This window comes from Passer domesticus, chromosome 4 (assembly GCF_036417665.1).
Source record: "Passer domesticus isolate bPasDom1 chromosome 4, bPasDom1.hap1, whole genome shotgun sequence".
NCBI classification, from domain to species: domain Eukaryota; kingdom Metazoa; phylum Chordata; class Aves; order Passeriformes; family Passeridae; genus Passer; species Passer domesticus.
The window spans coordinates 83,951,693-83,967,096 of NC_087477.1; the positions used below are offsets into that span (position 1 = coordinate 83,951,693).

The following is a 15,404-nucleotide window of genomic DNA, read 5'->3' on the forward strand; positions in this document are numbered from 1 at the left end:
GCACAGAGATCAGAATCCAGCACAGAGATCAGTCCAGCACAGAGATCAGAATCCAGCACAGAGATCAGTCCAGCACAGATATCAGAGTCTAGCACAGAGATCAGAGTCTATCTAGCATAGAGATCACAGTCTAGCACAGAGATCAGTCCGGCACAGAGATCAGTCCGGCACAGAGATCACAGTCTAGCACAGAGATCAGTCCAGCACAGAGATCAGTCTAGCACAGAGATCAGAGTCTATCTAGCATAGAGATCACAGTCTAGCACAGAGATCAGTCCGGCACAGAGATCAGTCCGGCACAGAGATCACAGTCTAGCACAGAGATCAGTCCAGCACAGAGATCAGTCTAGCACAGAGATCAGAGTCTATCTAGCATAGAGATCACAGTCTAGCACAGAGATCAGTCCGGCACAGAGATCAGTCCAGCACAGAGATCAGCTGCCACTGCAGACCCCCAGCACAGCCCCATGACCAGCCTGGGGGTGTCTCCAGGCAGGTACCTGCTCTCAGCTGCGCTCTTCAGAGCCAGAGGAGCTGAGACACAGCTCATGGGGGCAATGCTGACAGAACCCGGGACAAGAGGAGCTGAACCCAACCCCTGCTCCTCCCCTCTGACTCCGAGGGAAATCTCAGTGCCTGCCCCCAGCACTCAGCCTGGCACGTGTTTGGAGTTCCAGCCTTGGGTTTGCCAGGGAAGGCACATCCCCAGAGTTCCAGCCTTGGGTTTGCCAAGGAAATCACATCCCCAGAGTTCCAGCCTTGGGTTTGCCAGGGAAGGCACATTCCAGGCACACCCCAGGCACATGCAGGGCACATCCCGGGCACACCCTAAGCACACCTTGGGCACATCCCAGGCACACCCCGGAGCTGTGGGAGCAGGGAACACTCCTGGCTGGCAGTGGGGCTCTTTGCTGCCACTTGTCCCAGCCTGCACAGGGGCTGCCAACACCTGCCTCTTCCACACACCTGTGCTGTGCCCGCAGAGCTGTGTGATAGGAACATGGACCACGAGTCCTGGGAGGGGAAAGGGTTTAAATACAAGAGCACAGAGCATGTGTTTGTGCTCCTGCAGAAGCAGTTCCATGTAGTGCTTTCTTACCCCCAAGTAATTCTCAGGTCCCTGGCACCTGTCCCGAGCACTACTCGTTTTTCAGCCGGGGAAACTGAGGCAGGCTGCGGGAGCAGCAGTGACAGCTCCGAGGGGGTCAGTCCTTTGCCAAAGCAAAGGGAGGGAGGCTGGGCAGTGCTTTGGGCATTACAAACTGTCCTTCCTGGATGTGACACTGCTCCCTCTCCAGCCTGGGAGGCAGAATATCGCCCGAAGGTGACAGCCGCAGCAGATTTAAGGGCCAGGGAAAAGGAGGAAGATTAAAGGACAGAAGCAAAGCTCATCCCCTGTGGCATTCTACCACAACCATTTTCCACTGCGAGGTACCGAACATCCATTAAGGAAGCTTTTAGGACCAGCCCCTCCTTTGTCTTACAAAGGAGCCCAGATGCCAAAGCCCCAGGAGTGGCAGCAGCTGACACAAACTGGGCCAGGGGCACCTCAGAACCTGCCAGCAGCTGGGGCCACCCCAGCCGGGCCTCACAGCACCGTCACTGCACCTCTCCACCACCAGTTAACCAAATTAATTAAAAGAGAGACCATGGATGTTTATCAAACATTGCAGAGCAAAGGCAGCACGGCCAGGGTGATTGAGGGATTCAGGGCTGTCCAGGAGGAGGAGTTTCAGTCAATGAGCACCGATGATGGGCCCTGGAGGGGTTTTGTTTCTCAGGAGCAAAGGGGGCCGGTTCTGCAGGGATCAGAGCATCGAAGGAGTTTTATTTTGGCAGTCTTGCTTCTAGTTCACTAATGGCTTGTGAGAAGAGAGGGTGGCATCTCACCCAGCTGTGACACTAAACAGACCCTAGTTATGGTCTTTTACATGAAGGAAAAGGATCCAAGGGTGTGTTTATTTGCTTCCTTTTCCTCTGAGCATCTCCGTCTTCTTAATCCCTGCCCCTGCTGCAGCAGTACTGAGTGTGAACCTCCAAAGCAAAACCCAGGGGAGTTCCTGAGCTTTCCCACTGCAGTCACCCATTCAGGACATGGGATGAGCAACCAGCTCCTGTCCAGTGCTCTCCTCTCCTGACAAAGCAACTCTGGTTTATGGAGAGTTTGAGCCACGGAGGAAATCATCGGATTAGGAAAGAGAAATGTGAGGGTTTTCTTCCTTTTAATTGAACAGGTTTCCATCAGGAAAAAAAACAACCAAACCAAAACCAAAAAAACCCCCCACGCTTAAAATTACGGTGAGCAATGTGTTCATGTTTTGTTATTAAAACTTAAACTCATTATTAAAACTATTAAAACATTACGAGGAAGTAATCCTTCACTCCTCAGTGGCAGCCATTGTCATCTTCCAAGGAATCTTTTGAGATGTGAAGGGAGTTTTGTAATTAGCACAGACCCACGGAATACCCTGAGCTGGGAGAGACCCACCAGAGTCATCCATGCCGCCCTGTCCCTGCCCAGACCCCAAAATCCCACCCTGGCATCCCTGGAGTGCTGCCCAAAGGCTCCTATCTCCGTGCCCATTCCCTGGGCAGCCTGGGCAGTGCCAGCACCCTCTGGGGAAGAGCCTTTCCTGCTCTCAGCCTGACCTGCCCTGGCCCAGCCCTAGTTGTTCCAGCTTTGTGAAGAAAAGATCATTCTTTGCCCTTTTATTCCACCTTCTCGCCCCCTCCTCCTCCGGCTGCCCTGCATCCCTCCAGGGCTGCCGGGACCCTGCTGCATTTCCCATGCCAGCTCCTGTTTCCCTGCCCTGCCGGCAGTTTTCGGGAGAAGCCTGTGGAGCATTTCCATTACAATGGAAGGGACTCCGAGTCCCCGGTTGCCCTTGAAGGCAGCCCTCCCTCTGAGGTGGAACAGAGCCTTCAGGAGAAGTTAAGGACAAACCCCTTCCCTTACAGCAGCGCTCCTGTGACAGCCTCACTAATTAGTTGTGATTAACAGTGATAACAGAGCTATCCGATCTAATCGGCAGCAGATTATGGTAATTACAGGGATTCTCCGCTCCGGGAGCCCTGGCTCAGGGGACAGGCGGATTTCCAGGCACTCGGGGAAGGTGTTCCCCGCACGGCTGGGGATGCCCGGCCACCCAAGGGCTCGGCAAGCCCACGTCCCACCCCTGTCCAATTAACCACAATTAACCATGGAAACGCTTCTCTTCCGAGGGCCCCTCACCCTCCCTCCAGCACCAGAGGCATCGCCCTCTGTGCTTGGTGTTTCCTTTCCCCGTGCTGGATTTTAATTCTTGAAATTGGCCTTGAGGAATAAAACCCGACACAATAGAGACACAGTGGGACATCCCTGCTGGGGACAGCGGTGACCAGAGACAGCCCCAGCCCTGCTCTCCCCGCTGGCACTGGCACCGTCACTGTCACCCTGCCCCGCTCCTGTAAGGCACAGTCCAGCCCCGCAGCAAACCCTGCCTGGAAGGTTGATCCCCACGTGGAGACCCTGGAGGCACTGCTGCAGTAGAGCCCTGAGGGGCCGCTGCTCCTCCAGCCTGCACCCTGTGACGTGGGCAGAGCCCAAATATTCCTTTCCCGTGAAAGAAGGGCCCTGGGGTTCACAGGAGAGGGAGGGAAGGTGAGGGGCTGGGGCATGCAGAGGTGGGTCACACCACGGTGCTCCCTGCACCTGCTTTCTAACCCAGCTCCTGCCGTGTCTGAAGACTTCCTGAGTGAAACACCTTGTCAGGCACACCTTGAGATGAGCACCTTGCAAGGCTCACCTGGAGATCAGCACCTTGTCAGGCTCACCTGGAGATCAACACCTTCTCAGGCACACCTGGAGATGAGCACCTTGTCAGGCTCACCTGGAGATCAGCACCTTGCAAGGCTCACCTGGAGACCAGCACCTTGTCAGGCTCACCTGGAGATGAGCACCTTGTCAGGCTCACCTGGAGATGAGCACCTTGCAAGGCTCACCTGGAGACCAGCACCTTGTCAGGCACACCTGGAGATGAGCACCTTGTCAGGCTCACCTGGAGATCAACACCTTGTCAGGCTCACCTGGAGATGAGCACCTTGCAAGGCTCACCTGGAGATCAGCACCTTGTCAGGCTCACCTGGAGATCAGCACCTTGCAAGGCTCACCTGGAGATGAGCACCTTGCAAGGCTCACCTGGAGATCAACACCTTGTCAGGCTCACCTGGAGATCAACACCTTGTCAGGCTCACCTGGAGATGAGCACCTTGCAAGGCTCACCTGGAGATGAGCACCTTGCAAGGCTCACCTGGAGACCAGCACCTTGCAAGGCTCACCTGGAGACCAGCACCTTGTCAGGCTCACCTGGAGATGAGCACCTTGTCAGGCTCACCTGGAGATCAACACCTTGTCAGGCTCACCTGGAGATGAGCACCTTGCAAGGCTCACCTGGAGATGAGCACCTTGCAAGGCTCACCTGGAGACCAGCACCTTGTCAGGCTCACCTGGAGACCAGCACCTTGTCAGGCTCACCTGGAGATGAGCACCTTGTCAGGCTCACCTGGAGATCAACACCTTGTCAGGCTCACCTGGAGATGAGCACCTTGTCAGGCTCACCTGGAGATCAACACCTTGTCAGGCTCACCTGGAGATCAACACCTTGTCAGGCACACCTGGAGATGAGCACCTTGTCAGGCACACCTGGAGATGAGCACCTTGTCAGGCACACCTGGAGATCAACACCTTGTCAGGCTCACCTGGAGATGAGCACCTTGCAAGGCTCACCTGGAGATGAGCACCTTGTCAGGCTCACCTGGAGATCAACACCTTGTCAGGCTCACCTGGAGATGAGCACCTTGCAAGGCTCACCTGGAGATGAGCACCTTGTCAGGCTCACCTGGAGATCAACACCTTGTCAGGCACACCTGGAGATGAGCACCTTGCAAGGCTCACCTGGAGATGAGCACCTTGTCAGGCTCACCTGGAGATCAACACCTTGTCAGGCTCACCTGGAGATGAGCACCTTGTCAGGCACACCTGGAGATGAGCACCTTGTCAGGCTCACCTGGAGATCAGCACCTTGTCAGGCTCACCTGGAGATGAGCACCTTGCAAGGCTCACCTGGAGATGAGCACCTTGCAAGGCTCACCTGGAGACCAGCACCTTGTCAGGCTCACCTGGAGATCAGCACCTTGTCAGGCACACCTGGAGATGAGCACCTTGTCAGGCACACCTGGAGATGAGCACCTTGTCAGGCTCACCTGGAGATCAGCACCTTGTCAGGCTCACCTGGAGATGAGCACCTTGCAAGGCTCACCTGGAGATGAGCACCTTGCAAGGCTCACCTGGAGACCAGCACCTTGTCAGGCTCACCTGGAGACCAGCACCTTGTCAGGCTCACCTGGAGATGAGCACCTTGTCAGGCTCACCTGGAGACCAGCACCTTGTCAGGCTCACCTGGAGATGAGCACCTTGCAAGGCTCACCTGGAGACCAGCACCTTGTCAGGCTCACCTGGAGATGAGCACCTTGCAAGGCTCACCTGGAGATGAGCACCTTGCAAGGCTCACCTGGAGACCAGCACCTTGTCAGGCTCACCTGGAGATGAGCACCTTGCAAGGCTCACCTGGAGATGAGCACCTTGCAAGGCTCACCTGGAGACCAGCACCTTGTCAGGCATACCTGGCGACCAGCACCTTGTCAGGCTCACCTGGAGATGAGCACCTTGCAAGGCTCACCTGGAGATCAGCACCTTGTCAGGCTCACCTGGAGATGAGCACCTTGTCAGGCTCACCTGGAGATGAGCACCTTGTCAGGCACACCTGGAGACCAGCACCTTGTCAGGCTCACCTGGAGATGAGCACCTTGTCAGGCTCACCTGGAGATCAGCACCTTGTCAGGCACACCTGGAGGAAGAGTCAGAGCCTGCTCCAAAGGACGGGGACAGGACAGGGCCAGGAGGGATTCACAGAATCCCTGGATCTGAGCTCCCTGGGGCATTTCACACCCGGTGGCTGTGGCACCCAGGGACAGGGGCAGTGGTGGCCCTGGCACTGCTGGGGAAGGTTGGACTGGCTGATCTCAGAGGGCTTTCCCTATTTATTGCTCCGAATGTGCTGCCCAGCTCTGCTGAGAGCTCACTGGAACAGAGCTGAGGCAAACAGCTCGGGCAGCACCTGCTCCCTTCCATGGGCTGGCCGCCTCTGGGTCTGCACTGAAATCAGCCTTTTGGTACATCCTGAGTGATCCAGAGCTGACATTTATGAGGGATTTTGGTTCAAAGGGGTTAGGATAGAGGTGCAAATGCTGATAAATTACCTTCCTCATTTTTTTCCCCTCTCACAAAGCAGAATAAAAATGCCACAGACTCAATTTCTATAATGTTCTGTTTTCATCTGTAAGAAGAAAATTTTCAAGCTTAGGTGCCAAAAGCAGGAAAATTAAATCTCTATTTAGACAGTTAAATAAGAGGTTCAATTTTCAAAGGCACAATACCCTGTATTCTTAATTGCTGCCAGAAGAGACTGAAACCTTGCTTTACTTTTAAAAGGGTATTTTTTAAGTCTATAAAGAAAACTTTCTTATTTGTAAGCATTTCAACAGAACATGTCCACCAGTGAATGAAGGACAGATGTTCACTGAAAAACAACGTGCTGATTTTTCCTTTTAAAGTTCAATTCCTCGCAATAGGCAACTGAGATGGATTCAGGAGCAATGGAGTTACAGAAATCAAAGGGAAATCAAAGGTCCCATGCTCAGCTCTTCTTCCGCTCTCAGCATTGAGGGGCTGCATCCAAGCTACTGCCAGTGGAAATCAGGAAATTTGGGGAAGGGTTTGGAGCCCCAGGAGAGACTGAAGGAGCTGGGAAGGGGCTGCAGAATCCCTGAGGGAGCCGGGAAGGGGCTGCAGAATCCCTGAGGGAGCTGGGAAGGGGCTGCAGAATCCCTGAGGGAGCTGGGAAGGGGCTGCAGAATCCCTGAGGGAGCTGGGAAGGGGCTGCAGAATCCCTGAGGGAGCTGGGAAGGGGCTCAGCCTGGAGCAAAGGAGGCTCAGGGGCCCTTGTGGCTCTGCACAGCTCCTGCCAGGAGGGGACAGCCGGGGGGGTCGGGCTCTGCTCCAGGGAACAGGGACAGGAGCAGAGGGAACGGCCTCAGGGGAGCCTCAGGGTGGGCACTGGGAGGAATTTCCCCCAGTCAGGACTTGGGTGTGCCCAGGGAGGTTTGGAGGCAGGGGCGGAGGTGGCCCTGGAGTGCTGGGGGTGTTGGACTGGATGGGCTCAGAGGGATTTTCCATCCTGAAGGATTCTGTCATTCCGGGTTTTCCCCTAGCTCCATTTCCCCACTTTGTGGAGCGAGCCCCTTGCTGCCTTTAGTCCCAGTGTTGCCCTCCCTGAGCAGCTCCAGCACCAGCCTGCTCTGCCCCATTGATCATTCCAGCCTGGCACGAGGCTCTGTGGCAGGGCTGCCCGTGGAGGGGGCACAGTGCCTGCAGGAGGGTGAGGCTGTGCCCCACGCTGGGCCAGACACACCAGGGAGAAGCTTTCATGGAAATCCTTCCAAACCCCAGCAAAAGGATAAGGAAAGCATGGTTTAAACTTGCTTTCAGCTCCATTCCTCCCCACACCCAACGTAACTTCTGCTGACACCCAGTCCTCTCCCTGAGCTAAGTACATGCCAGGGTTGCCCAGGTTTTAAAAGCACAATTCTGTTTTGTCCAGCCTCTGCTTTAATGGTGATCTCCTTAGCCCCCAGCGCAGGCAGGGAGGTCTCTAAGCAGACAGGAGTGTTGCCAGAGTGCAAGCCTCAGGATGTGACCTTGACTGGACCAAGCCAGGAGAGGCTGTGGAACTGGGCCTGGTGCTAAGCACTTCCCATCATTCCTCCCCAAACGCCAAGAGCCAAGATTAACAGTGACGGGAGATCAGCTGCTCTGAGATAACTTAATGCATGGTGGAAGGGCTACCAGGGTCAGGAAGCAGAGGAAAATACAACCCATAATTCTGAGGGGAAATGGAGATTTGTCATGAGGCACTGAAAAACAGCCTGGTGCTGGAATGAATAACTCTGCCTGGAGAAGAGCTGTCACCTCCTGACGGGAGCACTTCGTCCCCTTGTCCTTCCAGCAGAGCTCTGGGAGAGCCAGCCCAGCCGTGGGGAAACATTTCAGTGTCAGCCCTGCAGCAGAGCATGCACAGAGCACTCTGCTCCCAGGGCTGCCCTCCAGACCAGTCCCAGCACCCAAAAAAAAAACCAAGTGATGGCAGCAAATGCTCAGGCCTTGCAGGAGGGTGTCCCAGCACGGGGCAGGTGATGCTCTGCCCAGGCTGCATTCTGTGCTGTATCTAGAGGAGGGTTTCAGTGTGGGTGATGTTGTGCAAACAGTGAACAAGTGAAATCTCTTGTTCAGAAAGGATCAAGGGCACCAAAACCGCATTTCAGGGCGAAAGTTGTTGAAGCAGCTGCTGCTTCTGGAAATAAAACAGATTGGTGCTGCAATATCACTGTTTTCATAATGCCAGGGCTGCTCTCCAGCACCTGGTACCTCTAATAACTCCGTGGGATGAACTGTGGGTCACTGGGTGTTGAATATTGAAGGGTGGAAGGTGCACTGGGGGCACTGAACGAGGCTCTGTGCCCTCGAGGCTGCTCCTGCATTACCCAGGACAATGATGGCAAACCTCAGTTATGAACCAGGGGCACCTGGATAATGCAGAAGGACACAGGCTGCTCTCCAGGTCATCAGAGAAAGTTTAGAAATGAGAACAATATCCCTTTGTTATTAACAAAAGGAGGAGGGAAGGAAAGCATTTCAGCAATAAAAAAATCAGTCTCTGGTTTATTTAAAAAAATACTAAAACAATGAGCTGCAAATGGGGAATCCAGAAAACTCCTTTGATAAATGTCAGTACTTTTAAATTAGGACAAAGGAATTAGAAAAATGGAGGCTTATGTTTAATTCACTCGAAAGCAAATTAAAGGGTTTGGCTTATGGATGAAAGAGAAAATTAGGTTATTTTTTTCCCTGAGAGTTACCAAGGCTACTGCAGCCCAGAGAAAGCCACACAGCTTGGCGAGCTGCTGTTGACAGGGCTGTTTGCACATCTTAAGTGGATTTAGGAGAAGTGGCTCCATCTCAGGAATTGGGAGCTGGACCAGACACGGTGTCACACCTGGCAGGGACAGCACGCTGTTGGGTCTGTCTAACCCAGGGATCTTTCCCAAAATAGTCCTTCCTGCTCCTTGCTTCACCAGGGGTGATGAGCAGGGAGCCTCCAGCAGTGGGTTGTGCGGTTTTTCAGAGGCTCAGGTGCTTTAAAGCACATCCTGCACCTGGGCATGGTGCCCCCAGCATTTCCCTGTGACAGAAATGCTGCCCCTCACTCCAGGTGTGCCCAGGGCCAGCTCATCCTGCCACGGCTCACTGGGAATTCCATCTGGCAGAGAAAGGGTGCATCGAGTGCCCTTTGCAAGGAAACTTCACTTGCAGGTTCATGACTTCAGGCTCTGTACTATTTCATCCTGTTTCTGCTCATTCTTGAGATCTTCTGTGAGATACTCAGCTCCTGCTATGTTTCATGGAGGTTTTTCATTAGAACTTAATTTCCATCTTGGGACCCAAAATTGTTATGGCAAATCTTAAACCAATCAGTTGTTCAAGGCCAGGCTGGACAGGGCTGGAGCCCTCTGGGGCATGGAAGGTGTCAGGGGCTGGAACAGGATGGGCTTTAAGGGCCCTTCCACCCTAAACCATTCCATGAATCTATAATTCTCATTTCTCAGCACATTTTCCTTCTCAGTGCACTTTGCTTTTCCCACCCTCCTCAGTGGTTCATATTACAGAAAGCAAAGTTGTCACATTGATTTTTTTCTGAGGGATCTTACAGACGCCAAGGCAAACACAGAACTGGGTATCAGCCATGATTCTTCCTTCATTTCTGGACAGGGTCTGTCCAGCTTCCCTTGTTTCCTTTTGAGGTGTCCCCTGAATGAATGGACAAAGAGTACAGGGAGATCGAGGTCATTACATCATTCAAATTCCCTTTTCCCTTTGGAAACATCAAAATTACTGCAAGCCATGGAAAGTCAAACCTGCTTGGCAATGAGTTTACACACCCTGCAGGTGCTGAGACCCTCCAGTGTCCTTGGAAGAATGAAGATATTCCTGAAAAGGTTTCACAGCAGCTGCAGTTACTGGGGTTTGCTTTGGTTTGATTTGATCCTAAATGCTAACAAGCAACTCTCCTACTCTCCTGCCAGTCCAGTTTCAGAGGCTGAATTGTTCCAGAAGTTCAGCAGTGAGAGGGTCCCATAAGAGCACATCTGCAAGCAATAAAGAGGAGCAAGAGGAAAAGCTCCTAAACACAACCCCCAGGTTTAGTTCACAGCTCCTGCACCCTCCCAAACAGCTGACAGGCCAGAGCCAGGACCCTGCTCCTGCCCCTCCTTCGGTCAGGAGCAGCCACTGACCAGAGAGGGGCTGCAGAGCAGGTGAGCCAGGGCCCCAGCAGCAGGAGATGCAGGTCCCAGCAGGGGATGCAGGTCCCAGGAGAAGCAGGGGATGCAGGTCCCAGGTGCAGGGGATGCAGGTCCCAGCAGGGGAATGGAGGTGCCAGGAGCAGGGGATGCAGGTCCCAGCAGGAGGATGCAGGTCCCAGCAGGGGATGCAGGTCCCAGCAGGGGATGCAGGTCCCAGCAGGGGATGCAGGTCCCAGGAGAAGCAGGGGATGCAGGTCCCAGCAGGGGATGCAGGTCCCAGGAGAAGCAGGGGATGCAGGTCCCAGCAGGAGGATGCAGGTGCCAGCAGCTTCTCCAGCTCAGGAGAGGGTGGCTGCCCTCAGCAGTGACCTCACCACCCATGGAAAGTGGCACTGCAGCTCTCCTGCCTTGCTCCCACAGCTGGTTTGGGATTTGGAGCCCATCTCTGGCCATGGGATTGTGCATGGCAGGGTCCTGCACAGCAGCCTTGAGAACACACACCAAAGCTTTCCTTGCTTTCCAGTGGGACCAGTTTCACTCTCACAAGTGCATTTCTTTTAATCAGCATATTTTCTGTGCTTTCTCTGCCCAGTGATTTCTCCACGGACCTACCCAAACAATCCTTTCTTTCACTGCCTTTGCTAAATCTGTTGTCTGGAGCTCTGGGGAGCAGCTTTTTGGGATAGGTGTAACAGGAGCAACAATGGGGTGTTTTCCCAGCTGACTGATCAGTACCTTGACTCATCTGCACAGAAAGGGAGCAGGTGACTTTCGGGGGGGTGGAAGGGGTGGCTTCACTGCACTCATCCCAGCACCCACCCCGCGAGGAGGGGAGAGCCAGCTCCGATGAATGAGGCAGCAGGGAACAATGGCTCCTCTCTGCACAGCATCTGTAGGAACTTCTCTGGGCAGCTTTTCCCAGTGCAACCCTTGTCTGTCCTGGTTGTCCCACCAGTAATTGCAGGAGGCAGGAAATGCCTCCCTGGTGGGATGGCCAGGGGGGTTGTCTGTGCCTGGACTTTCCACGTCCCCAAACCCCCCATTTTTTTATTTCCTCTTCAGACTGAGGAAGAAATGATGCTTTCATTGCACTGACTCCTTGGCAGCTTCCCCTTGTCCAGAGGGGAGGCTGCAGCCTGTCCTCAGCCCGGGTGGCACCAAGGCAGGCTCCACGCTGCTCCCCCGGCTGTGGCTGCCAGCAGGCAGGAATTTCAGGCAGCTCCCCTGGGCTGACCAAAGGAAGGATTTCCTGCTGCTCAGACCTCAGAGAGGGACAAGAGCCAGAGAAAGCAAGTCCTCCCATGCCAGCCCTCTCGCGTGAGGGGGGACACTGAGCTAAACCCATCCCTTTGGTGGGATGGGGCTCAGGGCACCTCCTTTGGTCCAAGAGCACCAGAATTCCTCATTCCTGAGAGAGGAAAAGACATTTGCCAATGTATTATTTTTTTCATTTGTTAAAACCCCACTAAAACTCACATATGTTCCAGTGATTTTTTTTTTCCTGGACAAACAGCCACTTCAAAAATAGAACACTGAAAAAGAATCTGCAAAATAATTAAAAATAATAATAAGCAGAGAAATCCAATCATTTCCCCAGTTTCCCAGTTGATGTTTCTACTGCAGCTCAGTGCAATTTCAGCTTGAAATTTGCTTAAACATAATCATATTCTTCTTACAGAAATCAAAAAACCCAGCTCCAGAGCAATGTTTTTTACTCCAAATGAGGCTTTATTAACACTTTCTTTTTCCCCACTGAGCAGGTCAGGAAATGCTCATTTTGGGTGTGAAATACAGTTGCTAGAGACACTCATGTATTTACAACTTTTCAATTCTGGCAGAGGACTAGGAAACCTGTTAAGTGGATAGTTCCAGACTGGAACATGGTAGAAGCTTTCAAAAGGAGAGGAAGGCCGGGGAGGAAGGCCAAGGATCACACTTGCCTTTTGATTTTCCAAGCGGGAACTAAAAAAAGGAAAAAAGAAAATAAAAAGTACTTTCTTGACTTTTTCTGTTTGATGTATAACACCTACAAATGGCTGTATGAATTATTTCCCTTCTCTGTTTTACTCCTGAAAAATAAAAGTGTGCAGTTCCTTTGCAGGAAGGATTAATGAGGTGATGCCACGAGGAAATGCAAGTTAAGAACCCTGAACAGCTCCAGCAGAAAAAAAAAAAACAAAAAAAAAAACAAAAAAAAAAAAACTTCCCAGAGCATTTAAATACCTGTTCAGTGAAAAGATCTGAGCCAGCAGTGGGAAAAAGCTCTCTCTGCAAATATCCAAAAGCACTGCCTGTGGGAACAGTGTCCTGGTCACCCCCTGAAGCATCCAGGGAGCCAGGGAAGGGAAGGGAAGGGAAGGGAAGGGAAGGGAAGGGAAGGGAAGGGAAGGGAAGGGAAGGGAAGGGAAGGGAAGGGAAGGGAAGGGAAGGGAAGGGAAGGGAAGGGAAGGGAAGGGAAGGGAAGGGAAGGGAAGGGAAGGGAAGGGAAGGGAAGGGAAGGGAAGGGAAGGGGGCTGTGTTAGGAGCAGCACAGCACCCTGGCTGGGAACAAGGCTGTCCCTCCTCCATCGGTCAGTTAATTACTGGGGAACCTGAGGATGTCACTTCACATTTTGTGTCTCAGGTACTCCATGCATGAAATGGAGGTAGTGAAAAATGATGCTCACTCATCATAATCATAAAGATTAAGGAGGCAGGCTGTGCTGCTCGGCTCCCCAAGCCAGGGTCACCTGCTGGGCTGTGGGGATCAGAGCTGGGGGAAGCACCAGGGAATGGTGGCGAGGGACCAGAGCACCGCGGGGAAGGAGGTGTGGGGCCCTGCACATCCCCCGAATTACAGAGGCTTTTGGAGGAGAACTGGGAGGTCATCACATGCAGGGGACTATGGAAGGTGCCGTGGCCGGGACGGGGGGAGGACACGGCCCGAATCTTCAGGGCAGTGTCACTGCCAGCAGCAGTCGGGAGCAGGACACGTCTCCAATGCGATGGGTCCGGTGCTTCCATCCGACTGGGAGGGCTGGGAGGAGGGCAGAGACGCCGGGACCCTGCCGGAGGGCAGCGGGTGAGGAAGAAGCCAGCCCGGGCTGGCAGGGCGGCAGGGCCACGGCCAGGAGCCGGGTGCAGTGGATCGCGGCAGGACCCCCGCCCGGGGCTGCGGGGCGCGGAGCGGGAGGCGGGGGCCGGGCCAGGCCCCTCCCCGGGCCGGGCGAGGCGGCGGGGCTGCCCGGAGCTCGGGCACGGCGGAGCTGTGCCCGCCGCGAGTCCCGCTGCCGAGACACGAGGGAGAAAGCAAAACACAAAAACACACCACAAGGAGGGGGAAAAAAAAAAACAACAAGGAAAATATTATAGTGAGAAGAAAGGCACATTAAATAATCAATGCTCCTGCAATAGCCGTGCCCACCCCGGCGGCCCCTCCGCGGAGCATGGCGCGGGGGGCGCGCAGCCCGGCGCGGCCGCGGGCATGACCCGGGCTTGGAGCGGGCCGGGGGGGCCGGGCCGGGCCGCGGGGCCGCCTCCCTCCCTCCGCCCTGCCCAGCCCTCCGCGCATCCTCCGGCTCCGCCGAGCCGCGCCGAGCCGCGCCGGGCCGGGCCGGGGGTCCGAGCCGAGCCGAGCGGGAGGATGAGGGGCGTCCTCTGCTTCTGCACCCTGATCCTCCTGGGTGAGTAGCGCGGCGCGGGGGCGGCGGGGGCGCAACTTTGTGCCGGGATCGCTGGCGGGGGCATTTCGGGCACCCCGGGCGGGGAGATCTCCGCTCCCCAGCGCTCCCGGAGCGGCGATGAGCCCGGGTGGCATCACCGAGCCCGGCTGGACGGGCTGGGAGCCGCTCGGGGAAGGTGCCGCTGCCCGAGGCAGGGCGCTCGGAACGAGATGCTCGTGAGGGTCCTTTCCAGCCCGAGCCGTTCCACGGCTCCGTGCCCATCCATCGGCTTTCTGCCGCCTCCTGCGCTCCGGACCCGCGCGCTGGGCTCGCTGCTGTCCTTTCGGATGCCCTGCTTGCCGCGGAGGTGCCAGATGTGCCCGCGGGTTCGGGCGCTTCCCGGGGCACAGGGGCTGTGCTGCGAGCGGGCAGGAGGATTTGCAGAGCGCCGGGAATGCCCCGGCGTGCGGGGCGGGCAGCTGCGGGGCTGGGGCAGGTCCGTGCGGGGCTGGGGCAGGTCCGTGCCGGGCTGGGGCAGGTGTGTGCAGGGCTGGGGCAGGTCCGTGCAGGGCTGGGGCAGGTCCGTGCGGGGCTGGGGCAGGTCCGTGCAGGGCTGGGGCAGGTCCGTGCCGGGCTGGGGCAGGTGTTGCGGGGCTGGGGCAGGTCCGTGCGGGGCTGGGGCAGGTCCGTGCCGGGCTGGGGCAGGTCCGTGCGGGGCTGGGGCAGGTCCGTGCGGGGCTGGGGCAGGTCCGTGCCGGGCTGGGGCAGGTCCGTGCGGGGCTGGGGCAGGTCCGTGCAGGGCTGGGGCAGGTCCGTGCGGGGCTGGGGCAGGTCCGTGCCGGGCTGGGGCAGGTCCGTGCCGGGCTGGGGCAGGTCCGTGCGGGTGGCAGCCCCAGCTCTGTCCCCGCTCTGTCACAGCCCCGGCGAGCCGCGCGTGTGCCGGGCTGCCTCGGTGGTCCCTGCTGAGATTCCCTCACAGCCCCCGGACCCAGCTGTCCTCAGAGCTTTGTTCCTGCACCGAGAGCAGGGAGTGGGGACCCCAGGTGTTCCCTCCATCCCTGCGGAGCGCTAAAGGCAGCCCTCGTCCCCTGGCCTGGCTGGGAGCGCCCCGGGCCCGCGGGGATGTGGCTGCAGCTCCGGGGCTTTGAGCATCCCGCTCGCAGCCTCCGCTCAGCCCGGAGCGGCCGCTCCTCCTGCTCGGATCCCGGGGCTGCCGCGTCCCTGGCACGGAGGGGACGTGGGTGAAGGGGCTGCAGCCCCCGGCAGCGGCTGGGACTGCCCGGGTGCCACCCCGGCTCCTCCCCGTGG

The 15,404-nt window shown here is 56.0% G+C and overlaps 1 protein-coding gene across 1 annotated transcript in view; it reads left to right on the forward strand.

Moving 5' to 3' along the window:
* Positions 1-13,665: 13,665 nt before the first annotated feature.
* The window catches only part of LOC135299783 (GDNF family receptor alpha-4), a 73,691-nt gene continuing 71,952 nt past the window's right edge, over positions 13,666-15,404 (forward strand). Inside the window, exon 1 of the mRNA XM_064419195.1 lies at positions 13,666-14,117. Coding sequence (XP_064275265.1) covers positions 13,919-14,117 — 199 coding nt within the window. The 5' untranslated portion in view covers positions 13,666-13,918. The remainder of the gene's footprint in view (positions 14,118-15,404) is intronic.